Source organism: Columba livia, chromosome 1 (genome assembly GCF_036013475.1).
Source record: "Columba livia isolate bColLiv1 breed racing homer chromosome 1, bColLiv1.pat.W.v2, whole genome shotgun sequence".
NCBI classification, from domain to species: domain Eukaryota; kingdom Metazoa; phylum Chordata; class Aves; order Columbiformes; family Columbidae; genus Columba; species Columba livia.
The window spans coordinates 173,342,685-173,370,167 of record NC_088602.1 but is presented as its reverse complement, the minus strand read 5'-3'; the positions used below and the strand labels follow the sequence as shown (position 1 = coordinate 173,370,167).

The following is a 27,483-nucleotide window of genomic DNA, read 5'->3' as shown; positions in this document are numbered from 1 at the left end:
TACCCTGGAGGTCTCCAAAGCACTTCAGAGCCAGCCCCAGAAGGACAAAAGTCACAGCTCAGCTGGCATGTTCACAAGACCACAAGGTTTGGGGAGGGATGCTGAAGAGGGGGTATTTCCAGCCACTTTCCTGGAAACAGAGCCCATCCTGGCTCAAAGCACAGAGATGCTTGGAGCATGCATGAGGAGGAGGAGGAGGCGGTGGAGAGCCGGTCGCCCCACGAGGAGCAGAGCGTGGCCCCTGTCCCATCTGGAAGAGATTTGTTCTGCATTCCCCGGCGGAGGCGGCTGCCGTCGCCTGGGCTCCGCTCCCCGCTGCAGCCCCTGCTGCAGGGCACGGGGATGGGGTGAAGGGAGTGAGGGGGAGGTCCTTGGGCTGGGGGGAGGTGCCCTGGCAGACCATGCAGGGGAAGGAGACCCAAATAAAGGGTCTTTTCCTGCCTCTCCCACCAACCTCACTGGCTTCCTTTGAGAAGGATGCTGGGAGAGAGCTGCCTACCATACCTCTGGCAAGCAGGGAGGATGCAGGTCACTATTTCACCTCCCTCAGACCTAAGCTGTCATCTCTCTCCAAGACATAGACCCACCTAGAAGTACCACCAAAGAACACAGTCCATGTGGTCTTAATCCCTAAGGGAGAAGACTGCCACAGAAGGCAAGAATCCCAACTATCCCATTTCACAGAGGAGAAGCCTGAGGCTGAGAACAGTGCCAAAATCCCACTGCCGCTTAGCAAACCTCTGAGCAACAAGGTGATCCTGCCTGGGCACCCCAGCACGGGCCACCTGAGCCTAGTGAGAGGCCAGGCTCCATTTTGACATCTCTGCAGACATCTTGTCATCCCTTCAGCCAGGCCCTGTTTAACCCCAACAAGTCTCATCTCGCCTTTGCCAGCACAGACACCGCCCTTCTCCTTCACAGGGCCATGAATAGTTGCTTGTGCCTGGCCACGTGCTCCCTAAGAGAGCCACCGAGTCTCGCATGAAGGCCATGAGGGTCACTGATGGCACTGGTGATGCTGTACCCACTAGCAGGTTGCCCCTTATTGACATTGGTAGGGTTTTCTGCCCTGTGGCCATCAAGGGACAAAGCAACTAAGTGCAACACAAGAGAAATGCAGCATCCCATATGTGGGCAGAAATCCCCCCTGGTGCCACCAAGGAGCACCTCCTTGAAGTTACCCAGTGCCACCCCCTCACCATGGTCTGGCACTGTGCCTCTGATATGACGCTTGTCCTGACCCTGTAATGCTTGTCCTGACCCCATAACGCCCATGGGGGCCATGCAGCCTTCAAGGAGATTGTTATCATGCTAATGCTCAACTCAACACTGCCCACAGGTCCTGGCATGACTGCCCACCCCCAGACCCCATTCCTGCTTGGCATTGCTAACTCAGGGGCACTGGAGACTTCCCATCCAACGCAGGATGGGATGAATCCATATGATATATGAGGGGCTCACACACAGGGGACAAACTCCTTTCCTTTGCCCCCAGCCAAAGTCCCCTAACCAAGTTAGCCGATGACCTGAGCTTCCCCCTGCCCCCAAATTCATTGAAGCGGGTGCCTGGGAGCAGGAGGCAGCCAGTGCTGGAGGATGGGAAATGGCAGTGGGGAAGTGGGGGAGGTGAGGGGGGAGCGGCAGAGAAGTTCCTGAAGTTTTCTGTCCTGGATAGTTGGAATAAATCTCATTTTCTCTGGTCTCCATGCCGAGGCGAGGATTGGCTCAGCGGCGCTGCAGCCCGCCCTCCTCCTTCCCACGTCCCCTCCCCGCCAGCTTCGCTCCCTCTCTCCCGTGGCATCGGGGCGTCAGCCTGGGAGAGCCAGCTTTTGGGGGTACAGCTGTGGCAAAAGTGGGGGGCATGCCTTACCTTTCTCCCCGACCCTGCTCCGGGACACAGCGCCAGTAACCATTGGAGCAAGCTACAGGGATTCACAAGGAGTGTCTCCCAACTTTTCGGCCGGAGGACGGGAAAAAAAAAATAACCCTGGTTCGGAAGAGGTAAATCCTGAAAGTTTTGATTCCTCAGTTTGTAGAGCTTGGCGGGGCTTGGGAGCAGAAGGGTGGAGGGGGTGGTAGGAGAGGGGAGAATCTGGAGGGGTGGCAAGGAGATGGAGACGGGGAGTATGGTGAAAAAGCAAGAGAGAAGAAGGAAGGAATGCAACAGGAAACCGGGAGGAAGGAAAGCAGGAGCGAGGAGAGGGGAGATAGGCCAGGGAGAAAGTGGGGGCCAGGAGAGAAAGGGGGTGAGGATGGGGGAAAGCAGCAGGGCACTCCTGTCGTGCACCCTGCTCTGGTTACCCCTCAAAGCCCCATGGGCTCTCGGGTGCCCAATTTTGGGGGTTTGGAGGAAGAAAGGGAGTGCTTTTGGACAAGGAGGCAGGGAGAGGATGGCTGGAAACCGCCTGCCTTTGGAGTCCTGACCTCCCTCCACATCCCAGTGCCGTCTGCTTGGAAAAATACCCTTGTTGTACAGACAGATATAACTATATACATATATATAGCAACCAGCAGCACGGGAGTCAGACTCGGGCTTGTCCGCCTACTGCCCGGCACCACTCCAGGAGAGCTGGAAGAGGCCCAGCCCGGCCAGCCAAGCCCCTTTCCCCCTTCCCCAAAAGCCTGCTCCTGCTGGCTTTCCCCATCCCAGAACAAAGTGACCCAACAGGAGAGCCTGTGCCTCCCTTCCTCCAGGGAAAGGGAGATTTTTTGGCACTCGGGAAAGCTGGGAAAACCTTCCTGGCCGCCCACAGCCATTTCCAGATGCTCTTCCTCCCGTTCAGACCACCCCAAACATCTCCTTGCCCTCTCTTGGAGTATGTCCCCTTTGCGGGGGGGTGTGTAAGGAGAGGAGGAGGAGGGAAGTTGCTTTAAGCAGCTCCAGCCAACTAGACATCTGGATTATTTCCCCCCCGTCTGGTTTCCGCTCTTCCCAGCAAGCAGAAGAGCTCTGGCCATTCCTGGCGAGTGGAAAACCAGTGGAAACCAGCTGAACTTGGGGGGAAATGGGGGAGGCCAGGCTGGGAGGAGGATATACTGGCAGCTGGTCTGTGAGGGCGGGGGGCTTCCGGGAGGAGGCAAGAAGGAAGGAGCCAGGCATGGGGAGGTTGGGACGAGCTGCAGGCTCACCGTGCCAGGGGCTGGTGAACACAACAGGCTGCTGGACAGAAGCAGCATGTGGAAAGACGGGTGGCCAGACAGGGGGTCCTCATGCCCAGTGGAGGAAAGGAGAGCGCACGGGTCACCCTTTGCCCGCAGAATCACGAGTTTCCCTGACATGGAGGGTTCTGCTTGGGCAGACGGGAGGGCTCAAAGGGGCACAGCTGTCACAGAGATGCATTAGGGTCAGGGGGAAGGAGGAAAAAGGGGGAAATTGGAGGGAGAAAAAGCCCAGCAGGCCTGCCAGAAACCTGCCATCCAGGTAGGGTTGGGCACCAGCTTCCTCCCTCCCTCCTCCCTCTCCCAGCACCCGCTGCCTGCCAGCAGGCCCAGAGAGCTGGGAGCCAGGAGGTGCTGGCTGGTGTCCCCATGGTGGCCAAGGGACAAGGAAGGGGAAACACTTTCCTCCTCCTGGCTCCCAGTTCTCCAGGCAGGGAGCAGAGGGAAGTTCTCCTCCCACACCCCGCTTTCCCTCACCTCCCCACCTTGTCCCTGTGGGGCGATGCCAGCCCCAGTCCCCGGAGGGGTCTGCAGGGCAGCTATGCTGTGCGGGGCACGTGGGGTAGAGCAGGGGGGTCCACCCCTTAGAGTAGCCCTGGCTAGTGCAGCACGTGCCTCACACCATGCAGGCACCACTGCTGAAGGGCACAGTCCCCACTTGAGGCCCCAAGGTCCCCACTGTGCTGCAGGGACCACCCTGGTGGATTTCCTTGTGCCCCAGGAGACACCTGACCCAATGGCTGTGAGTGGGTTTCTGCCAGAGGGAGTATATTGCTCCCCGGTTGTCTTCTCACCCCAAATCTGCCACATGCCTGGTCCATCCCAGTAGCAAGGCAGCACCATACAGCCTTGGTGAGCAGGAGGTAGGCGTGCCAGCAGAAAGCCAACCTGCCACTGTCCTCGTCCTTGCTGCCACCATCCACTGCCACCCCAGGAGGCAGCCAATGGTGTTGGGAGCCATCAGGGGAGGTTTGTTTTCCCTTCCCTGGGCATTAACCCCTGGCAGATAAGAGGGGCCCAGGGTGAGCAAACAAGGCCAGGGCAAGGTGAAAACACGTGTAGCCAGCCAGGAGAGCAGCTCCATGCCCAGGGTTCCCTCTCAACAGAGGATTTGCCTCCCTGGCACGACCTGCCTGCTCCGAAGTGACCCAGGGACAGGTTTGGGAGGCGGCAGCAGCAGGGAGATGGATGGAGCCACACAGTAATGGGGGTCCCGACACACAGGAAGCAAAGGATGTGAGGCTTCCATGCCACCTCTCGGCATGGTGTCCTTTGCAACTGGCCCTGCTGAAGGGACCCAGCTCCATCTTGTCCCCCCGGACCCTGAGTGGGGACTGAGCCCTGGCAGGGACACGTCCCCAAGCAGACACGCAGACCACTGATGCTCGGAGGTGCCCCAAGCCCCAGATACTCTCCTTTTCCCAATCCACCCTCTCCCTCTTGCCATAAGTACCAACAAGGGATCTGCTGATCTGCGTGTCCCCCCTATTAACTGGGGAGGTCATTGTGCTGCCATCGTGTGCCCATCATGTGCTGCCTCTCTACCTGCCCCCCAGCACCTCTGGGACCTGAGCACAGGGACCAATGCTACCTTCTCCTCCGACCTCAAGCAATCACCTCCCTTGCCATGCCTCAGTTTCCCTGACTGCAAAGCAGCTGCCCACCCCACACCCCCATCTCCCTGCTGCTCCAACGTGTCTGCCCAGTCCTGGGGACCCAGCCAGAGGACGACAAACAAACCAATACACAAATATTGCATTTTCCCTCCCCGTCACCCCTCCTCCATGAGAAGCACACGATCCCCAGGCCTCACCCTCTCCCCAAGGGTTCATCTGAATAGCAAAAGAAGGGAGAGGTTTCTCACCCTGGGAGCTTGGGCAGCCGGGCAGGGCACCGCTTTGGAAGGAGGTGCTGCCTGGGAGGGAAATCCTCAGCCTGCGTTGCAGCATGGGTCCAGCAAAGCTGCTCTGCAGGCAGGGAAAACTAAGGCACGCCAAGGTCAGAGGGGTGAGGGAAAGCACATATTTTTGGGGGAAAGCCTTTCACTTCCTCCCCAAGAAGAAGGCCCGGTGAGGGGGACAGCCTGTAGCAACCTCCTCACCATTGCTCATTCACTGCCTTTAACCTCCCCAGCCCATCCTTCCAACACAGGAAAATTCTCTCTGAAGGCTTCACTATTGCTCTTGTCTTGTTTAGGTGGCTGACGAGGGGACCGAGGTCCTTCCCTGCCGCTCCACTCCAAACTCCCACAACCCACTGCCCTATCTGTGACTGGCTCCTGTGTGCCTGGTGGCAGCAGAAGACGGCGGATTAAATCTTAAGCCCGTGACCAGACGCAGCTTCCAGTGGCCGTTGCAGCACCAGGGCTGACCCTGGACTCCTGCTGGGGACACCTCCACAGCACCACCGTCCTCGCCGCTGGGGACATACCTGCTGCGGGTGATTTCATGAGCACAGCATCGTGCAGGAAAGCAGTGGGACAGGCACCCTTTTCACCTGCTGAAAGCCAAGGTGACTTGAGCTGTTCCCCTGAGAGCATTGGAGCAGGAGCCATGGCGAGGCCAGCGATGTGACAGGCCACCCTGCTGCTGGAAGCCCATTGAGGGCTGGTTTTTGGGGCTTTTGCAGGACCAGAGGTGAGGTGAGGGGTGCAACATGAGCCTGGGGAAGCTGCCAGTGCTCAGCTGGGTGTCAGGCTCCCATGGCAAACGGCGGCTGAAGTCGGAGCTGACGCCAGACATGATCAGCCCACCGCTGGGGGACTTTCGGCATACCATGCATGTGGGGCGTGGTGGGGATGTCTTTGGGGACACCTCCTTCCTCAGCAACCACGGTGGGGCTGACACAGACAAAGCCAACAACTTCTTTGCCCGGACACTGCGGCACGTCCGCCGGACACCGCTGAGGAGCCGGGGTAGTGGGGGCCAAGCGAATGCATCACCTGCCCCCCCTGCCGTCTCACCTATCATCAAGAATGCCATCTCACTGCCGCAGCTCAACGAGGGGACCTACGACGGCAGCAGTGGCCGGGGCTTGACCAGCAAGTTCTCCTTCAAGAGCTCCTCCAATAGATTCTCCAAAACGCACCAGGCCTACGGTGAGTGAAGCATAGGGCAGGGGCTGGCACCCAGGCACAGGGCATCCTCTGCAGCCCCTCTCTGTGCCTCGGTTTCCCCACTGTGGGACTTTAGGCTCTCAGCAGAGACAGGACATGTAAGAGTCCCCATGAAGAGATAACCCTAACCCTGGTTTCAGCTGCTGTCCTTGCTCCTACCCTTAGAGGATCTCCTCCCACGGTACCCCCCAAAGTGGGGAAGGGAAGTTTTCTCCTCCTGTCCCACCCCCATAGCCCCACACAGTGGCAGCCTGTGTGGAGTGGTTGTAAGGGACTGTCCCCCATCTCCCCCCAGGCCTACACCTTCCCCATGGGCAAGCCTCAAGGGACCACCTCTTCTCCATTGCACCCACATCCCTCCCTGCCAGCTGGAGTCCAGACGGGACCTTTGGGGAGGGGTTGTGGGAAGGATGAGATGGGACAGGACAGCTGGGTGGCTCTTCTCCAGCCTCATTGCATTGGGCTGTGGTTCAGCTTTTCCCCAGGGAGGTCTGGAGCAGAGGGTCTTGGGGAGGGGGGATCTGGGGAGCCTGGGAACTGGGAGAGGTGGCTGGGCTCAGAGGGAAAGGCAAGCTGAGGCAATGCTGCCATCTCCTGGTCCCACCTGCCTGGCTCAGACCACATCAGCACTTTAGCAAGCCCAGAGCCCACCTGGAGACCCTCAGCTGTGACTCTGGCCTTTGGAGATGTCCACACAGACACTGGCTTGACCTTTAGAGGCCAGGACCACTGATGGGTGAATGGCCTGCCCTGCTTTGGTGACAGTGGCTCTTGTCCCCCGCAGATATAAGGCAGGCTTCCTCCTACCTACCTCTGCACCCCCTCACCAGCCATCCCTTCTGCCTTGCAGGGCTGGAGTCAGGGTTTTGCACCATCCCTCGTGTCCCCCGCTTGGAAAAGGGCCCAGAGAGCGACTTCCCCGGGGAAGAAGAACTGAAGCAGTCGGACTCCCTGCTCTCCTTCCGCCTGGACCTGGGGCCCTCCCTAATGAGTGAGCTCCTCCAGATGATGAGCTTCTCCGAAACCAACGGGAGAGCGGTGGGGGAGGATGGGCCAGACCTCCTGCGAGATGAGGGGGCCAAGGACGAGGCCCCTTCAGCATCTAGTGCATCACCTGGAAAGGACAAGGCAACATCCAGCTTCTGGGACCACTCCAGACAGAGCAGCCTGTCAGGGGCCAGGTCACTGCCGGGACTGTCGGTCCATGTCAACGGAGAGGCACACACCATCGAGGGCATTGGAGAGGACCCTGCCTGGTCTTCAGGGCCGGGGGCAGCGCCCAGAGGGACCCCATGGCAGGGACACTGGAATGACTGCACCATTGAGGCAGGAGAGTTTGACCGGGCAGCCCAGGTCCTGGCCCGCCATTATGGTGGGACCAGCACCCCGCGGAGCTCAGAGAAGGGTGAGGGTCCCCGGCAGGCCCGGACGCAGACCCTGTGGGAGAGCCCCAGCAGCAGCTCGTGGCGGTCACAAGTGACACGGGGGAGCCAGTCCCCTGAGGCCACCTGGAACCAAGGAGAGGAGGATGAGGAGGAGGCCGAGCTCTCCAGCCTGCAGGAGGGGTACGTTGGTGCCCCGGGAGGGCACAGCAATTCCTTCGAGTACGCGGATGAGGAGGATGAGGAGGATGATGAAGTTAAGGTGTGAACGGCTATTCCTCTTGTCACAGTCTCCCACCAGAAGAATCAGTGCCAGCATCTTTGCCCTTCTCCCTGTCCCCCACCCTCAGGTGTCAGCATTGCTGGCAGACCCAGCAGGTGATCTCGTTGCCAGCTGAGGGCACTGGGGGGCAGGAGGAGCACCTGTCTCCTGGGGGGCTCCCCAGGGCTGGGCCAGGTTGCTGCAGGGGGCTGGTGAGGTCTGTGCATCGCAGCACTGGGCATCACAGCCCTTCTCCAGCTTCACTGCCACTAGATACCAAAGGGACATCCCCATGTGCCGAAGAAAACCCAAACCCCTTCCTATCACATCTCATTCCCCTCAATGCCCTCTCTTTCGTCCCTCAGCCTCGCACTGCCAGCGTGTCTGTGGACATGCCCCATCCTCCCACCAAAGTGTCCAGCCAATCTCTGCACTGGCACAGGTGCTGTCCCAGAAATATCCCCACCAATAACTCTGGCACATAGGGGATGTGGGTCTCCACAGCTTCAGGTGGTGCGAGACCCTTCTCTATGGCACATCTATCTACCTGGGGAGGTCAGCTGGGGGCTCAAGGTGTAGGCAAACCCAACACAGAGCTGGGTTTTCTCCTTCTCCCTCCAAAATAAGTCATGAGCTCAGCATTTTGGAGGTGAGAGCATGCACAGAGATAATCGCAGGGGTCTTTCCATTTGCCTGCTGCTGCTCAGCATCACTTAGGCTGTCTCCCTTTCTGACCTCCACCTCCTCACAGCAGAGAGAGGAGAAACTTCTTGGCTGGCTGGAGGGAGAAGTGAGGTTGTCAGGTCACCGAATTCTGCAGTTGGGTCCCAAAAATCCCTTCCTTTCCCCCACCTCAGAACAAGGAGACTCCCCCTCTGCAACTGCTTGGTCTGCACTGCCCCTTCTTCACCCTCGTCCCCTCTCCCTATGTGCGCACCCCTCTTTTCTAGCACACCCTTTCCCAGGACAGCTAATGCCCCTCGCTGAGCGGTCCTGGGTGATGTGGGGGCCCTGGAACGAGCTGCCCCCCACGCTGCCCCGCGTGCAAGCTGGCTCTCACAGAAGCGCCTTTGTGCCGTGGCATGGAGCCGAGATGCTCAGGGGCTGAGGTCACTGGAGGGACCCTCACAGGACCCCTCTTGTTCTCTGGGACAGGAGGGGGCGTGCAGCGGGGGGAGATGCTGGACCACGGCTGCAGGGCTCCACTCCCATGTGTCTCACCCACTGCACGCCTGCTTCTGGTAGAGAGATCTTCAGAGCAGAATAAAGAGACTCCGGTGTGCACACGTGTTGTACGTGGGAGTGTCGTTTGCAGTCAGGCTGTAGAGTTTATGGGCAAGCCCATCTCCACAAGCCTCTTGAGACAGCTGCCTCATAGTGACCAGCAGCAGCAAGCTGGGACAGGCAGCAGCTTCAAGGATTCCCCTGCTCTGGCCACTGGCACCCAGCAGGATCAGCTTTCTCATCCCCCTGGAGCAGGAACCCTGCCTCTCAGGATGAGCTCCCCCTGCCCTCCACTCTGCAGACCGTAATACAAGCTCCAGACCAAAGACCCACATCCATGGAATAGCCTTTCTGCCTCCACTCTGTATCCCATGCACTTATTGTTGTCCTTATTAAAGAAGTTTTGATACTAACTTCTCCTCTGGTGCCTTCCTTCAACTGCAGCGACCTTATCGTCATCCTTGCTATGTCTGCTGGTGCCTCAATCACAAAATCCCATCCTCTCCACTCTCAGCAGGGTTTTTCAGCACCTCTGTGATTAAATAGCCCAGTACTTTGCTGCTCACCGTGGCTAATATACAGAGCAACCTCCAATTGGTTTTTTATGATGAGGGTGGTAAAATACTACTGGCACAGGTTGCCCAGAGAGGTGGTAGATGCCCCATCCCTGGAAACATTCAAGGCCGGGCTGGATGGGGCTCTGAGCAACCTGATCTACTTGAGGATGTCCATACTCATTGCAGGGGTTTGGAATAGATGACCTTTGAAGGTCCCTTCCAACCGAAATTATTCTACGATTCTATGATCCAATGATCCACCCAGCCCCACGTAGCACACGAGGGGGTACAAATCCTCCTCTCCAGCCCAGCAACAATTAATTTGCAGTCTGAAGCAGACGGGTACATTCCCAAAGCTGGCTTGGCTACAGCCCTCCCATCCTCTGCCTGCATGCCCAGAGAGGGAGGGCAGAGGTGCTGCCACCTCCCTTGGACCAGGCTGTCCCTAAGATGCTCTTCTACTCTGCTCTCATCCCACTCAGCCTAAAGTGCCCTGGTGTTTGCTGTCACACATCAGTCTCAAGTCTGGCGAGACACTTTAATTAGAGCAGTGACATCAGATAATCAACACTAATTGCCTGTAGTCCCATGTGAGGGACACAGACTGGGAGGTGCTAAGCCACATAGTCTAGTATAAATCCCATCCTTCCTCCCCATTGCTTTCCCCTGCCTCACTTGCACTGAGTAGGGTTTGGTGTGGAAATGTCAGAGTAATGGGTAACCCAGCTGGAATGTGCCAGCAGATAAGTGAGGTGAGATAAGGGGGAAAGTCAGAGGAGACAATTCCTTATCTCTGGCAGGAATGCTGGGTCAGGGGCACACCTGTGCTGCCTTCCCTGTGCCACCGCTTTGCATGGTACCACTCCAGCAGGAGGGCAAGGCGCCCCTTCCTCCTGCCCACTGGCTGAGGGAGCAGCCAAGAGGAACCTGTCACACCCATGCCGGAGCTTCCCAAACCTAACATTTAATTACGAGCTTTGGTGGCACCAGATGCTACATCGAATGCCACATCGCTCACGCCAATGCTTTTCTTCCCCTCCATCCCCTTCTTTCTCCCAAAAACTTGGGTGCAGGAAGAAATAGTACATTGCAAAGAGATCACACAACCATTCTCTGAGCAATCTCACAGTGTCCTCTTCCTCCTGAACCCCACCCACAGCCTGCTTTGCTCTATCTACTATCTGTTCCACCCCACATCCTGGTCTGGCCTGGAAAAGCACCTGGCGTTATCTGGGAGCTATTTCCATCCAACAAAAGGCTCCTTTCCTGTCAGTGGAAAAACCTTGGGCTTTGTCAATGTCTTGCACAGAGCCAGAGATCTCACAGAAGCCAAAGCAGCTGGAGCAAGCAGTCTCCCACTGCTTGAGTTTTATTAGAGCTAGGAATTGGCACACATCAGTCCAGTTTGAAGGAGGTGATCCTGAAGCCTCCCTTGACACTCAAGTAGCTGATGTTGCTGTAGCTGTGGCGGTTGGGGAATTCCACTTCATGCCCATCCGGTAGTTTCACTTGGAATTTGTCTTCCTGCATTTCAATGGTGAACTGGGAGAAAAGGGGAGAGGAAGGGCAGGAATTTGGGACAAGGAAGAAATTAGGAGGTGAGCATCCAGGTGAAAGGCCTGACTGTTACACATGAGGGTCAGACCTGGTCCCTACAGTCTTTAGCAAGGTGCTGGGGGTTGAGCTGAGGGTGATGCAGGAAATGAGCAGTTGATATCAATGGTCTGAGCTGGTATCTAGACTACGACCTGGGAACAGGATCTCTTCCTGGTGCTATTTCAGCTACTCAGATCATGAACTCAGAGCAGCTAAACCCAAGTAGGTCTTTACATGCCACATGGCTTAGATCTGCCCTGAATAGGTCAGAATAAACCTGACACCTCAATGCCCTTAGCAGTTCACCAGGACCTGGAAAAAGAAGCTTTGCTGATAAACACATGCAAGCAGAAAGAATGAGAACATACCACTGGTCACTGCAAATTAAAGGGTTCGTTCCTCAAAGTCATCACCTCACCAGCCCTTCCACAAGAGGCAGCCATGACTGAGGAAAAAAGCTTCCTCTCCCACAGCAACAGGAACAGGACTGCTCCTAAATGCAGCCCCATTAACATCTGAAGACATCAGATGGGGTGAGACTGCAAACAGGACAGCATCCCTAGCAGGAGGAGAGGGAGAAGAGATTGGCAACATGGATCCAGGAGTAGTGAGGACAGAAGATCTGAGGGAGAGGTTTTTGGACATTGCTTCCAACCCTTAGTTGCCTTAGAGCCTGTTTTTTCATAGGAGGGAATTAGGGAAAGAAACTGCGTAGAGAGCAGCAAGATCCAGATTTTTTGAGACCCCCTTTACCTTCATGCGTGCCCCCTGCTGGGCAGTTCTGGGGGGCAGGAAGCACTTAAAAAGCCTGAGAAAGACAGGGCTTAAGCAAAGCTCCCAGAGGAAGTGCTGGGGATTTGAAGGAGGGGTGGAAATGGCAGTCAGGACCAAAAATCCAGAGGATGAGGGGCTGTTGGGAGGGAGCAGGAAGCATTGGATGGCTCTGGGAGGACTAGGGTACAGGAATCTGCTAACCAAGGGCCTCCCCCACCACACACACCTCATGCCCCCGTGCCTGCATAGACCCCTCACCTTGACAACAGAGCCCTTGGAGAAACAGAGGTGATGATCACGATGCTCTGACTGCCAGGCCTTGGAGCACCTGGAGTTGCAGACAATGACAGACTCATTGAAGCGAGGACTGAAGTGAAATGCGAGATCCGAGGAGCTGCTTCCAAGATTGATGCTGAAGCTGTGAGTGAACAGAAGGAAGGTCAGCCACACAGGTAGGACAGGGTCTTGGAAGACCTGGGACCCAACACATGGTTCTCCACCCAATTCCTCCATCAATATTGCAGGTGCTTAATGCCTTGTGTTTCCTCATTCTGCTTGGGAATGAGGAGAGTTTGCACAGTGGTGGAACAGGGGCTCCACTAACACTGAGCTGCACTCAGGCTTGTTGTACCTGTTGACCTTGGAAAACCCCCTCCCTCTGCAGCCCACTTTCAGTCCTGGCAAGTTCTTTGTACTTACTTGTCAGCATCCTCAGATATCTTGCCCTTGATCTTTAGGGTGTCTCCAGTCTTCATATTCAGGTTGAAGATTTCAAATCGTTCCTAAGGAAGATAGAAAAATAATCTGTGGGGCTCCTTCAGCCATTCCTCCCCTGCTTAGAGAAGATGCCCCAGCCAGGAGAACATCTACTGCTCTCAGCTGGCATTCCTCCCACAGCCTAAATGCCTCCATGCTGGACGGGCTTTTCACCCAGTGAGGGAAGAGTGGGCTGAGAGAAGCTGGCAAGCAAGAGAAGACATCAGAGGGAAAGGGGTGATGAAAACAGGCTTAACCTCAGCAGAAACAAAGGACAGCATGAGAGCAGAGGTACAAAGAGGGTTGAAGAAGGGCACAACCAAGGGTTTGGTGGGCAGCATTGCCCACAGCCCAAGAAATGCAAGTGGTGAGAGCGGAGGCGGCTGTGGCCTTGCTGAGCTGGGGACCCTGGGTGACAGAGGACAGGAGCAGGAGCTCTTACAGCCATCTTCCTCAGAGGGCAGAGTCACCAGGCAGGTAGCCACCAGCAGTTTAGCTCAGAAATGCTTGACACAAAGGACCTTACACCCCTCTACTTCCTTGTGGCTTACACATTAACAGCACCCCACCCCTGGAAGGCCTCACTGTCTGCTATTAAGCCAGACTTTGTTCCAGAGAAACAGCTTCCCTATGTACACTTCCCCTTATTAGGGCCTTCAAGGGATTTAACCAATTCCCAGCCTCCTCGGTGGGCTCCCAGTGGAGGGACCACCACACACAGCCCTTAGGGCTGCTATTCCAGCCACTACGCAGGACAAGAGTCTTCCCATGGAGGTGTGGCCATCATGTTAACTTCTTCTCTGTGTGTAACAGCTCAGTCAGAAGAAGCATCCCAGCTCCTTCCTTTTGTGGCAGGGGACAGTCCCCAAATTCCACACTAGCACACCAAAATGGTCCCCATCATCCTCCCCACAGTGCTCTGAGGAAGTGCTCCAAGGGGCTTGGAAGAGAGGTCAGCCAACACGTGCCCTCTAGATGACACAAATGATGAACACTCCTTTGCAGGAGTGACACAAGTGGCATTCCAGCTCCTTCCCTTCTCATGGCTCTGGATCCAGCCCCAGCTGCAAGGATTGCACCAGCCATACCTGGGACCTCCCTTCAACCTCCCATCCAAGTTCCATCAAGATCCAAACCTTCTTGCTTGAGGAGCCATGCACATCAGGTTCAACAGCCCCTTCCTCCCTAACCCTGAGAGACAGGGATGTTGTCCTCACAGGGAAGCATCACCCCTTTTGTCTTCTTCCCAGGTAAGAGCTACGAGTCAGCAAACAGTGTCCCAGATTTGGTTGAACAATTTGGCAGTGTTTTGCCAGACTCCAGAAGCCAGTAGGAAAGCGAGAGGGAGGAGGAGGCCGAGGCTCAGGAGACCAGCAGTCCCTCAGCCCCCTCCCAAGCCCTGCAGAAGGCAGCTGAGTGCTGTCACCCTGCTGCTGCAGCACCAGCTGGAAGATGGCTTCTGCCCTTCCTCAAAACCTCCTGAGGTAAGTGCTGATAAGCACTCCTTCCCTGGAGGTGTTTCCTTTTACCAGGATGTCATAAAACTCAGCAGGCTTGGAAATTTGTTTGCTGTTGAGGTCACCAAAGCTGTTGGTGAAATCCCTTCTGAGCTGAGGTTGGAGCCAGCAGGAGCAGGTGCTGGGGATGGTGGTTTCTGGCATTGCGTCTGTTTTCCATCATGGTGCCACATCCCACCCACATGTACCTTCATATCACCCTGCTCCCCCACAGCTCTCCCAGAGAGAATGCGGATCCCAAACCCTCCCCCAAAATACTGCTACATCCCACTGGCTATGAGAGGTTTCTCTTTCTAGCACGTCACTTTCTCCCTTTGCGGGAACAAGGGCATGACAAAGACACTGCTTTCATAGCCACCATCAGGGTTAGTTACTTGAACTCACGCTGAGCCAGCAGGAGAAATGAACACTTCTAGAGCTCAAGAGATCATATCCTAAGACGGACTCTAAACTTGGTCAGAAAAATCCTGTCCTACATGGCTGGCCAAAGCAACATAGGAACGTTGCGACTGAGACAAGACCAGGCCCTGGACCAGCAACATAGGGGAGCCTTCATCCCACTTCCCACACAGCCCAGTGTGGAGCAGACAGAAACATCACTCTCACTGGGATTTATCCACTGATCCCACTGGCAGAGCGTGAGGCTGCCCAGGTGGGAGAGTAGCACGTGTCCGAGGGACGGGGAAAACCACCCGTACAGACAGTTATGTGCAGAGCCACAAGTACCACAGATGTGAGAACATGCAGGGAGGGAAGACAGGCAGGAAAGAGGCATGAGCTGCTCAGAGAGGGGCCCTGAGATTTTGTCGAGATAACATTAACCCCCCTTCTACAATGCTCAGCAGGGGCGTTCACCCCCCTTTTATTTGCCATTGGGAACAATAGTGGGAAACCAGGCAGCGGCTCTGCCAGCACTGGCGACTTCCTTCGTCTGCAGAGTGGAGCCTCTGCATGGTCAGACATCAGCCCCAAGCAGATGGCCTCTCTCATGCAGGGGGATGTGCTCCCCACATAGGAAGGGTCTGAGACTTTATGGAGCCCAGAAAAGCTGAAATCCTCCAGCGCAATTTGATCTGATGATTGGGATGACAGGAGGGTGAAGGGGGCAGGTTGATACTTTCTCGCGGATGCTGCAATGCAGAAAGCCCAAGGAAACAGCAACATGATGGGAATGTAATCTCAAAGAAACAGGAAATCTGGCTAAAGGGCATCTGCAAAGGAGATGGAGGGTCTGTGCAGTGAGGAAAAACTAAGCAATGGTTGTGGAAGCTGGCAGCCACTGGCACAAAGGATACAGGAACCCTTCACCCCCAGAGAGATGATTTTATAAGAGTTACCTGACTGGGAGTGCCTGTCCTGGGACCCATATAGATGCTCATCCTGGCCAAAGGGCAGTTGGCTTCCACTGGTATGGGGTGCCCATGCTCACACTGCTGGCACTGGAAAAGGCTTTACTGTGTTACCAGAGGGTGCCTTGGGACAGCAGAGACCCAACAAGCGATTACTGGCAAGAGGGTGGTGGCCATGTTTGACCTGAGGGCAAGCTGGGCTTCCAACTGGGGGCAGGCGGGCCTGCAATTCTGCATGGAGAAAACAAACAAACAAAAAATCATATTTTAAGGACAGAAGACAGCAGTGCAACCACATGGGCTTTCAGCCAGAAGGGTGGCAGGGCAGGTCCTCTGTAGAGTGCTTTCACCACATGAAACGAGGCAGCTTCATTTGCAGAGGTCCCATAAGGTAGGGTTTGGGGTTAACAGTCCTTCCCAACCTTCCCTCTAGTCCTGGGGAGATCTCAGGCCACCAGGAACACCCATGCGATTTCAGAACCCTTGGCAGGGCTCCAGACAGCAGCACCTCATGTACTATAGCCTAGAGCTGCCACCTCTACCACAGGCACCCACACAGATGTTGAGAACAGACTGAAAGCTGCCTTCTTCAGCAGGCTGTCAAGATCCTCAGCAGCATCACTGCTGGCAGCAGTATTTTTTTTTGTTTTCTTATTTGGGCAGGAGATAAGCTAGCTAGGTGTGAAGCCCTGAGGAAAACCACAGGCTCCACCACTTCCTATCCAAGGCAGCCCAACCACCCCAGCTGTGAGAGGTTTCTCAGGGCTTTTTGTGGCAGTGGGCAGCCCTCCAAATCCACACCAGCACAGCAAAATTGTCCCCACAATCCCTCCCCACGGTGTTCTGAGAAAGGGCTCAAAGGGCCTCAGAGGAGAGGACAGACAACATGTCCTCTCTAGTCGACATGAGCTATGAACAGTCCCTTGCAGAAGTGACACAGGTCATCACCACACAGGATACTCAGCCCAGACGGGAAGAGAAACAGACAGAAAGGTGGCAGCAGCCACGCTGGGTGCAGGGATGCACGAGCCGCTGCCCCCACATCAAACCATCAAACCAAGCTCTGCAAGAAGAGGTGAGAGATTGTAGAATCATACAATAGTCTGGGTTGGAAGGGACATTCAAAGGTCATCTAGTCCAACCCCCCTGCAATGAGCAGGGACATCTTCAACTAGATCAGGTTGCTCAGAGCCCCATCCAGCCTGGCCTGGAATGTCGCCAGGGATGGGGCATCTACCACCTCTCTGGGCAACCTGTGCCAGGGTTTTACCACCCTCACTGGAAAAAATTTCTTCCTTATGTCCAGCCTGAATTTTCCCTCCTTTAGTTTAAAACCATGACCCCTTGTCCTATCGCAACAGGCCCTGCTAAAAAGTCTGTCTCCATCTTTCTTATAAGCCCCTTTTAAGTACTGAAAGGCCATAATAAGGTCTCCCCAGAGCCTTCTCATCTCCAGGCTGAACAACCCCAACTCTCTCAGCCTGTCCTCATAGCAAAGGCGTTCCAGCCCTCTGATCAGTTTTGTGGTCTGGACCTTCTCCAACAGGTCCATGTCTTTCATGCACTGAGGGCTCCAGAGCTGCACGCAGCACTCCAAATCCCCTCAGCACCCTCACGGAAAGCTGCGGTTTCAGTTTGGTGCTAATTAAACACCAGAGCAGCGGCACTGGAGGAAGACACCGCAGAGGGGAAAAGGCATTTGTCCGTTTTTGCACAGGAGGCACCAGGGAGCCTGTGCTGTTGACTAGGCATCGGCATCCGCTCAAGGCAAAGGGAGCTGGAGAGACCGACCATGCATTCTTTCTCGGGGTAGCAGCTGCTCACTCTGCTATTATTTCCTACTGCTTCATATAATTTGTACTCCACAGCAAGCTATTGTCTCTTTCCACTGGCTATTTATTTCCTTGAATAGCCTCTGGGGATGGATTTCAGTGCGGGAGTAAAGAAAAAAGAAAAACTCCACACAATAAATATCAAGTGGTGACCTGATTTAAACTGTGTCCTCTGACCTCATCTGGGCCCTAGCTGTGGTCCCTCCTGGCAGTTGCGATTAAGCCATGTTTCTGCCCCAGTTTTCCCCTTTTATGAAGCCTAGGAGCTTCATAAAGGCTTCTTAGAGGGCTGTAGGGTGGATTTCAAGAAGCTGAGCCCTGGATTTTCAGAGGCCAGGGCTCAGGACAGGACAAAGAAGAGGCTTCCATCACCACCTGATGGAGCTGCTCAGTCCTCCACCTGCCAGGCACAAAAATTCCCCTTTAGTCAAGAGCTGTTGGTTTGCCTCTCAGCAGATAATGCTGCAACCTTCACCCAACTGATCCCCAAGCTCTGAAAGCCAGCCAGCTTCCTAACCGAGGAGGCCTAAGAACAAAATGTACTTACCTCAGCCAAACACTGACGTGAGCAGGAGACTGGATAAGCAGGTCTGTGGGTCTGGAGGGCGTGTACAGGAGAGGATTGGTCCAGGAGATGCAGAAGCCAAGGCCACAATAAGCACAAGGGAGCTGGTGCCCATGAGCACTAACCTCCTGCTTAAGAAGTTAATCAGAGCGGGATGGCTCCTCGAGGGAAGGCACTGAAGTTGCTGCGTTCAGACCAACTAAAATGGGAAGGAGCCCCTGTGGGAAGTATGGAAGCAGTATCCCTGCTCTGAACCTGGGGGCAAGGGATTAAAGGCCATCAGCCTCCAGTAGGCTCTCCACCAGCATCATCCCCCTTCAGCTGTAGGGTGCAATTTCTCTTCCTTTATATGTGGGAAATAAGGAGGAGCAAGGACAAAGCTAGCTGGAGAGCTAAAATGTGGGGAAAAACCCACCACTCTTCAGGGCTGGGGGCAGCAGTGAAAGAAGGAACCTGCATCAAGCAGTGCAGCAGATCCACAGCACCAGGGATGGGTGTAGCCTCAGACTCCATCGCTCTCCCTATCCTATCAGAAGGCAGTGGTGCCACAGTGACTGGCATCTCCCATCTCCATGGAGAGCTCAAATTCAGTCTGATGGATGGTTTTCATTCCCATGGCCAAGTCATGATCTTACACCTTTGCAGGGGACATCTCACTTAGACAACTTCGAGGTCTGTATCAACATTTTTGTATGATATGAGTTGTGTGCAGAGAGGGAAGAGGTGGTTTGTGTGCAAGGAAGCTGCTTCATAAGGCATCAGGGGCCATTTCATCAACCCGAACAAACAGATGAGTCAAGTCTTGTGGGTCCCCAGCTTGCCTGAGGGGCAGCAGAACAAACCGAACCAGCAAAGGGTGGGGAAGGGATGTCAAAAGACTGATTACATGCCATCCAGTTCCATTTCCAGCCTTCATTTCTCTGATTCTTTCCCTCATGGGGTCATGCCAGGAATGTGGGTTGTGGGAAAGGCTTTCAAAAACACGCCTGGAGATAAAAATGCACTTGTGTTGAAAGCTTCCCTACCAGCAAAGGGAAGATGCATAGAAGGCTCATGGCTTCTCCCTCTCCTGGGCTTTTGGGATCCCCCAGCTTTACCCAGATTTGCTGGATGATCTATTATTAGCTTAATGGGAAAACGATCTTCCAAAGAGGTCTCCACAAAGGATCAGCATCATAAGGTCTTACACTTCACTTGCATCTTGCTCCAAAAGACTGAGATCTCCAGCAGTTTTATCTTACCATTAAGTAAGGAAAATGGCAGCCCCCTCATCTTGCAGATGGGGAAACTGAGGCACAGACACCCCAGTTCACATCCAAAACGAACTCTTCTTGTTTGGATTCTCATCTTAAAGCTTCCATGACCAGATTTAAAAATAAAATTAAAAAAAATCTAGCTTTGCAAACCTGTGCAAGCTAAAAGGAAGCTGTGATACCATGGCTCATGCAGTTGGAGCATCAGAGATGCTGATCTCTCACCACACCATCTACTATCAGTAGGAGGTACTGAGGTATTCAGTGCCGCTGAAAAAATTAGCCCTTGGGTGAGCCCAATTAAGTTCAACAAACAGAGGTATTCAATGAACAGGCGCCTGCCTTCCAACAGTGGAAGCCAGGGGACTTCTGAGATGCCCCAAGCCAAACTCCTCTGACTTCAAGCAGACCACTTCCCACAACAAAGTCAGCGTGAGGCCAACTGGCTGGAACTCAAATAAGGAAAAAAAAAAAGACATGCCGCATTGCGCCATACACAGAAGGTCCACGGGGACCTCCCTCCATGCAGCTCTGAGCAGCCATCTCAGATTCAACCCCATGGGACACCAAGAGCAGGCAGCGAGAGTGACGGCCGAGTCTGGGGCGCCCTGCTCCATCCCGCACAGGGAGAACAAGGCTGCTGGCACCGCACGACTCCTCTCGAGTGCGTTTCTCATGGGCTCCAGTGCTGAGCCCGGGTGGGTTGGACAACTCTGAGGATTTGCAGGAATCCGTCAAACAAGCTGAAGCTGTTTGAGTCACACGCACCAGGCATGATGCCAAGGGTGGCTCATCCACTGGAAAAATTTAAAAAAAAAAAAAAAAGAAAAGCTAAGGGAGAAATAGCAAGTTTTTTAAAAGCCACAAGGATTCCAGCTCACAGGCTGGAAAGAAAGAGAGAGAGAGAAAAAAAAAGGGCTGTTCTCCCATGCTCACATCACTAAAGCCACGTACCCCTCATCCTCGCTGTGAAGCAGCAAGCCACCTTACCACCCAACAGCTTTGAGAAGGTCCAAAGGAGTGACCCATGCTGCATCTAAGGTCATGGCTGAGGTCTGCAGAGGAAGGAGTTGTCAAGTCAAAACTATCTGTTGTTCCAAAATCAGCTTGAACAGATTCCCTTTGATGGCCCTGCAAAATGAAGTGGTAAAAACCAAACCAGATGGAAACGGGAAAGAAAAGCTGCCAACGAAAAGGGAATCCAAATCCCAAAATGACTGCCTCAGTAAAGGAAATGGGTTCTGAAGAGGGAACTGCATCTGAAGGAGACCTAAGAAAAGACCAGGCCCACACAACCAATTCTCCCGGTTCCTTTCCTCGTCCCACCTTCCAGAGGGAAGGGCACCAGAAATAGATGAACCCATGGACCTTCAGAGCCAGCCACAGGGAGCCTGGCCTGCAACTATGGCAAGAGCTGCAGGGATAGCCAAAGTGTGAGGAGGTCCTGGCTCCGCTCTCACCAGCACAAGGAGTGCTAAATTACATTTCCCAGTGAGGAGCCACAGCCACACAGCCTTGCTTAGAGTTGCCACCAGGTGAAGGAGCTTTCAAAGCCAGCACCTGAGCCTGCTGAGTCACGGTGCTGCCCAGCAGTGTTTCATCTCTGCATGGTACCACAGGGAACAGGGGAACAGCTGCTTGCAGCTGCTTTGCAGTGGTGGGACATCTTATCTCCTTTACCAGCACTATACGGGGGACTAAGGGATGCCACGTGCATTTGAGGACACCTTGTTTTGCTGATCAGTCCCGTATAAGCATCCTGTCCCTCCTCTGCTCTGCTCCTGTTAGCCTCTACTCATTTCTGACCCATCCCACACAGCCAGTAGTACATAAACCCTCGCTTGACCACAGTAGATGTTTATTTTGCGTTCCCAGTGGTCACGCTATGCTGTTTGTTCTCTCAGGCTCTCTTTCCCTTCCCTCCCATTTATGCCTCTTTTTTCTGTCCTTCTTTCCCCCATCACTGGGAACACACCTGGCCGTGTCTCTCTGGCTGCCTCCCGGTCTCTTCACGCTGCTCCCTCCGACACCACCCCAGCAGTGAAGCAGCCACCGGGCTTTAATTGCAGCAGATTACTGGCTGGAGAATGCTTGCTCCTGGGTGGGGGAAAGGGTAATACAAACTAAATGCTTTGAACACAACTCACACCAGACAAATCTTATCACATCCCAGGCTGAATAGCCCTAAACACATTGCCATTCACTGCGCAACAAACAGACTTGCCAAGCCTGGAGATCTGATAAGGACAATGCGAGAGGAGGACCAGTGGCTGTAATTGCCAGGCAAGTTCCCATCAGCAGGCAGCTAGCTTATCTCTTCTGTCAAGATGGGACACGCATAGATGTCTGCTGCACAACAGCAGGGAAAAGCTAGTGGGGACCTGCTCTCTGGTCCTGAACATGCACGTAGCACTCCTTACAACACCGTCCCTTAGGAACATCTCTATTACTCACTCAGACTCATTAAGAAAGGGGTGGGAATCTTTCCTGAACAGCTCCGGCGGAGATACAGTTCCCCAGGGACTTGGCTCAGGATGAGCTGAAGGGTGCCTAACACTGGCACTGGACACCAGCGAGCAGCTGCAGGAGCAGAGGATGGCTAGAGGATGGCTGGAGGGAAGAGGTTAAGCCACACTGCAGCACTGCTGCTTTTAACCCTGTCGACTCCCAGCACGCATCCTCCTCTTGAAACTCAGCCGGAGTGCTGCTATGGGGAGGCAAGCTACTCAAGATGCAAAGCTGCACTTTGCAAAAGGAGGTGGAAAGAGGAGCAGCCTCTGCTGAGAGCATCTCCTCCTTCTGCACAAAGGAGAGGGGCTTGGGCTGCAAACAGGGGATGGCAAAGGTGTGACATGGTTGTGGTGAGACCCAGAATGCAGACATTGCCTCCAAAACACCCACTGGGCGGAGGGGCACAGCAGCGTACTGCTGGAACACAGCCCCTCCAGGCAGAGATGGGCCAGAAGCCCTTTGGATACACCTAGAGCTGTGCACCTGATCTTCCTCCTGGCTGAGGAACGTGTCTGTCAGCAGCACATTAAATGGGGGATACACAAGATCTGCCCCTGTTCTGCTCCCCAAGTGAATCCCCAAAGCTGATGTACTTTGGGATGGCGGGGCAAACAGGACAGAGGTGTACACGCATGGGAAGCCCTTGCAGAATAGTGTGCTCTGTGGACAACATGAAGGGCTCCTTGCTCCACCTCCCCAAGACAGGAGAGCCAGAGGGGCAAATTCAACCTGCTTGTGCACGCAGGCCTGCCTGATCCCCTGCACCCAGGAGCTGCTCCCCACACCCCCATGACCTCATGCGCTTGGGCAACGCTTCCTCATAGCATCTCCCCCACCACACAAGGCGAGAGGTCAAGCACAGACAGTGATCCACAGCGTGGGGTGTCAAGTACTGAGTCACAACCGTGTGTTCAGCCATGCCCAGCAGCAGAGAGCTTCAGTTTCAGTCTGGCACAGACGCTCCCACCCCATGCACTCACCTACAATATGATGTGTGACACTGTCCATCTGTGGACAGGGAAAAAGTGGAAAATTAGGGGGTAGATATGCAGGCTGCAGGGAACTGCACTTCAAAAGCCCACATTCAGAGGGACCTGGGCTGACAGGGTGCAGCTGTTGTGCTCTTGGCCTTGAGAGCAAAGAGCAGGGCACAGCTCCCATCCATGGGGTTAAACAGTTGGTGGCACACAGGATTTGTTTGGAACAGTCCCTAGCCCACCCTGTCCCCAAGCTGTGCATGAGCACTGCAGCAGCGCCAGCTGATACAGCCCAAAACCCCACCAGGGAGGTGCTAAGAACCACATGGTGTCAGCCATCACCCCGAGGCAGCACTCGGGCCCGGCCCCACTCCTGTCGCATTTTCTAACACAGACCAAGCCAGAGGGACCAGAAAGAAGCCTATAAGAGGCCAGGTCCGCCGTCTGGAGACCTGCGTATGCAGGCTTGGCATCTCCCTCCAACACCTCCTGGGTCACAGTTTTCCTTTTAGTCCTAAACCCACGTCTGCCATGCCCCAGCACTGGGTTCACTCCACCCTGCTGCTCCTCACCACTGCCAAAAGTGGGGCTGGAGCCAGTGCGGTGCCAAGTGGCAGAGGCCGAGCAGCCAGGCAGGAGGCAGTGAGACACAGGACTGCCTCCTCCTGACAGTTCGCAGCCTGGACTTCAGCCAGCGCTGAAGTTTCCCAAGGAACCTGAGGCAGCTGCAGCCAATTCAGGGTTACTGGCAATAGGAGATTTTCAGGCCTGGGCCAAAAACCATCTACTCAAGCTCACCAGCTGCTAAACTTTAGCCCTCACATGCACTCAGGGCCGGGGCACCCCACAGCAGGATTGACTCCTCCCTGTGCCACGCTGCAAACGAGAGCCTGCACACGGCTGCGTCCCTGAGTTCCCCGGCGGCTGCTACGCTAAACATCCCCAGCAAACGCTTCGCTCAGTCACACTCCGTTGTCGCCGCAATGCAGAGATGTATTCATCATCCAGGCTCGGGGTTTTGCTGCAGCTGGGCTCCCTGATTTGCTCCAGGATGCCGAGTTTCATGTCACTGATCTGAGCTCAGATCATGCTTGCATGCCCATGAAAAATGCCTCTGCAATAGGATTTTTCTCCTTCTCCCTCCTGCTGTTCTTTAGACCCAAACTGTATCTCAGCAAAATCCAGGCTCTTAAACCATTTTTTACCAATACTTCTGCTTTCTACTGAATGCTAGCAATAACGCAGCAAGTCAGGGCTAGAGTGGGGATGGGTGAATCTGTTCACCTTTTCAAGCGCCTCTCTCGACACCTGACTCCCCAGTGCACTGTATCGGTAGCGGATCTGTTCCAGCCTGGAGCTGATCTCATCAGCAGTGTGGGGAATGACCTCACCAAGGCTCCCCCTCCTGGGCTCAGGGCCTTCGACACTTGCTTCAGCCCCATAAATTTAAGCAGCACTCTCTAACTTGGCAGGCTTTCCTCTACCTGTTCCATTTTTGGCCTACCCAAACACACAACCCATCAGCCCCCACACCGCAGATATGACTGGGGCTTCTCTCCTGTTGGTTTTCCTCCATCTTTGCCTGCTGCTGATACTGTTCCTCAGCAGGAAGAGTGTTCCCATGTTCTCAGAGAATCCTCCGACTGTCCCAGAAACTATTGGCAACAGCAAATCCAGCTGAGCCTTCCCCGGGGTAAGGAGGCACTGCCAGTCCCTGCGCTGGCCGGGAGGGCACTGCTGCCCACTCAGCCAAGGGACCACAACAGCCCTTGAGCTGTCCAGTCCGGAAGGAGGGCTCGACCACAGGGAAGCAGCAAGCTGCACAGCTCACCTCACCTCTCACTCTGGTATTTGCTCCTCTCTGTTCTTGCTTGTCTTGCTGAGCCAGTTGCTCTAATGACAGAATCAACCGTGTAAAGGAAATTTAGTATACAGGGGTCAAGGCAATTCCCCAAAGGAAGCAAATGCAATTATCTCCATTCTAACGACTAGGGAAACTAAGGCAGCATGAGCGTGGATGTGCATTTCCTCAAGTCTTGCTTTGAGGCATGTTTAATTGCAGAGCAGGTTTTCTGAACCCTTATCCAGCATCCTGTTTCCTCATTCTGCTCCTGCAGTTGTTGAAAGATGCCTTTGATCACGGGGGACAGGTCTTCCTACAGCAAAAAAGGGAAACGCTGAAAGAAATGGAGGGGAGCAATCCTGGTGGATGACTGCATACCACAAGAAAGTGCTGCATATGAAAGGGAAGGAGACATTTCCTATTAGATTAAAGGAGCTCAGACCTGCTCTCCCTCTAGAGAAGTATGCAACTCTATACTCGCCTCTCTAATTGCAGCCCTCCTCTGGGAAAGGTGCTTAGAAGTATTGCAAAAGGAAGGAGATTAGCCAAGGTCAGGGCTGCAAATCCAGAGGATTGTGTAAGAGGTGCGTGGTCTGAGGTGATGTCAGAAGTGCTGCCAGCCCAGTTCCAAGGGAAAGTAGCAGAGGTAAAACTGAGCCAAAAAGCCAGGAACTGGCTGCTGCAGTCAGGAGCAGGAAAACAAGAAAAAGGAACAGAAGACCACAGTACTGAGCTTCAGGAAAGTGAAAGATCTCTAGCAGAACAGCTTGCCAAGGAAAGAGGGAAAGGGAACCTCATGCCATGGGACACAGCCGACAACCCTGCAGGAAGCACACAAAAGCTCTCGCTGCTGCACACAAGCGCATCGGAAACACATGGCAGGGTTCACATAAACACACAAGGCAGAGAAACCAAACGTCATGACAGAGCAAGGGCAACGTGGCAGTTCTGGCTGGCTGAAGACAAGCTGGTGGGTGGAGAACCCCTCTCCCAGGTGACCCAGGCACCCCTGCAAGGCCACCTTCCCTTGACGACCGAGGGGGACTTGGCCTGTTCTGTGCTTCACCTCGACTGCACAGGCAGCAAGAACTTTTGCTAAGCCCAGGCTGATCACACAGGAGCTCTCCTGGTTGCTGCTGCCCTCTGCGGGGCAGCCCACCGCAGGACCTGCCAAAACGGGGATCCCGCACCCCTCTGCTGGCACAAGCTCACCTTACACCAGCACGCCAACTACGCTGGCCTCCAGCTTACCTGTAATCACTTTCCTCTGCAACTGGCTACAAGCTAATTAGAGTTCCAGCACTTTCATTCTGGAGTGGTGTTAATTATAACATGGAGCATCTCACTCCATGCAAACCTAGTTCGGGATTCCAGCTGTCAGTAAAAATAAATCGAGGGGCAAGAGAAAGGTTTTTCCTCACACATCATCTCACCACTGTTACGGGGAGCAACATTCAGACCCAGATGCCTTTTTGTTGCACTGAGGGTCCTCGTTATATGAAAAGCAGATGTAACCAAAGGGGAAAGAGACTTATACATCATGAGAAATAAAAGTGAGGTTTGAAATGCCACTGCTGACACAACCGTTGTGCATGAATTCACTCAGCATTGTTTGCAACCAGCTGAAAAGAGGTGCAGCCTTCCATTCATCCTCGACTTGCTAACCAGTGGGTGTTGCCGAAGAGGGGAAAATGAACAACCTCCAGACTCAGACAGATCGAAACCTAAGCAAAAGGGGGCAGCTGAAAAACCACTCCTTTGTGGGTTGGAGAGATGAGATGCATGCCTTCTATGCAGATTGTACGTGACCTAGAAGAGCAATAACTAGGCCTCAGTCTCCTGAAGATGACTTCAGGATTCTCAGAAAAAAATCAAAGAGGTAGCAGTGACAGGCAAGGCTGACTCATAAGATTAAAATAGCTCATGTAAAACGTGCCTGAACACAGCAGAGGGAAGGATGCGGCAATTTTCTACGTAAAGCACTTTTTAAAAGCTTTGTGATGCAGGGCAGCAAGTTAAAAAAAGAACTACATTCAAGCGCCAAAAAGTACCTTGTAACGGCCAAAAAAAATCCTCCCCCAAAACAATGGCTTTCCATACGGAAAAGGCATTAAATGTGACATCAGGGCAATTCCCTTGCCTGCCATCTGCGGGATCAGCACTGTAAATGAGTAACCCAGCACAGCGCCGCTCTGACTCCTGTGTCTGTCCCCACGAGCGGGCTGAACAGACCGCAGCGTGCGGGTGCTCTCACCGTGGAGGCTCCGGCAGGTCCAGCCCCAGCGGGCGCCTCTCGTCAGGGGCACTGGGGACTCTTCTAACAGGTGGAGGCCGGCGCTGCCCAAAGGTCACCGAGTTGGCACCTCTCACCGGCATTATTTGAAAGAAGAAAAAAAAAAAGAAACAAAAGCAATAAATCACCACAGGGACACAGATACATTGTTCTTTCCAGGACTGCTGGAGTACAGAGAAAACAAGCAGTATCAAGTGACACAGTTAGGGCTGGCCTGGATTACCAGAGCCACAAGGGGAAAGAGGACAAAGGGAGTTTATATTCCTGGAGCGCTCCGTTATTTCCAGGGCCTCAGCTACTTCCGCTCCCCTCTCGGCTGCTCAGCCCGGCAGGAAAGAGCCGGGCCGGGCCCTGCCAGCAGCGGGCCGGCACCTATTGAAAGCTGACGCCAGCCTGGGCAGGAGAACTCGCCGACAAGCGTTTGTAACGCCTCCCGAGCCACCCGCGCCCCGAGCCGCCGGCACGGCCGCCACGCGGGACCCTCCCAGACCCCGCGCCGCTCAACGCGCATGCGCCGG

At 54.5% G+C, this 27,483-nt stretch overlaps 3 protein-coding genes across 5 annotated transcripts in view; 2 read left to right on the top strand and 1 right to left on the bottom strand.

Annotated features, from left to right (window-relative positions):
* LGALS1 (galectin 1) overlaps positions 1–27,483 on the top strand; it is a 201,115-nt gene that overhangs the window by 118,297 nt on the left and 55,335 nt on the right. The window lies entirely within an intron of this gene.
* On the top strand, positions 1,664–9,555 carry CDC42EP1 (CDC42 effector protein 1). Its single transcript, XM_005514673.3, has 3 exons — positions 1,664–2,001; positions 5,356–6,256; positions 7,125–9,555. Exons 2-3 carry the CDS (start codon positions 5,815–5,817, stop codon positions 7,922–7,924), a joined length of 1,242 nt encoding a protein of 413 aa, XP_005514730.2. The 5' UTR covers positions 1,664–2,001; positions 5,356–5,814; the 3' UTR covers positions 7,925–9,555.
* Positions 11,039–27,456, bottom strand: LGALS2 (galectin 2). Of its 3 annotated transcripts, XM_021282387.2 has the most exons (6): positions 21,317–21,863; positions 18,071–20,472; positions 15,680–15,922; positions 12,769–12,851; positions 12,328–12,487; positions 11,039–11,241 (listed from the first exon to the last, which is right to left on the bottom strand). In XM_021282387.2, the coding sequence occupies exons 3-6, from the start codon at positions 15,719–15,721 to the stop codon at positions 11,095–11,097; spliced, it is 432 nt and encodes a 143-aa protein (XP_021138062.2). In that variant the 5' UTR covers positions 15,722–15,922; positions 18,071–20,472; positions 21,317–21,863; the 3' UTR covers positions 11,039–11,094. The 3 variants fall into 3 exon arrangements, with proteins under 3 accessions (XP_021138062.2, XP_064903702.1, XP_005514732.1); XM_065047630.1 differs by lacking the exons at positions 18,071–20,472; positions 21,317–21,863 and adding an exon at positions 26,927–27,456; XM_005514675.4 differs by lacking the exons at positions 15,680–15,922; positions 18,071–20,472; positions 21,317–21,863 and adding an exon at positions 13,268–13,342.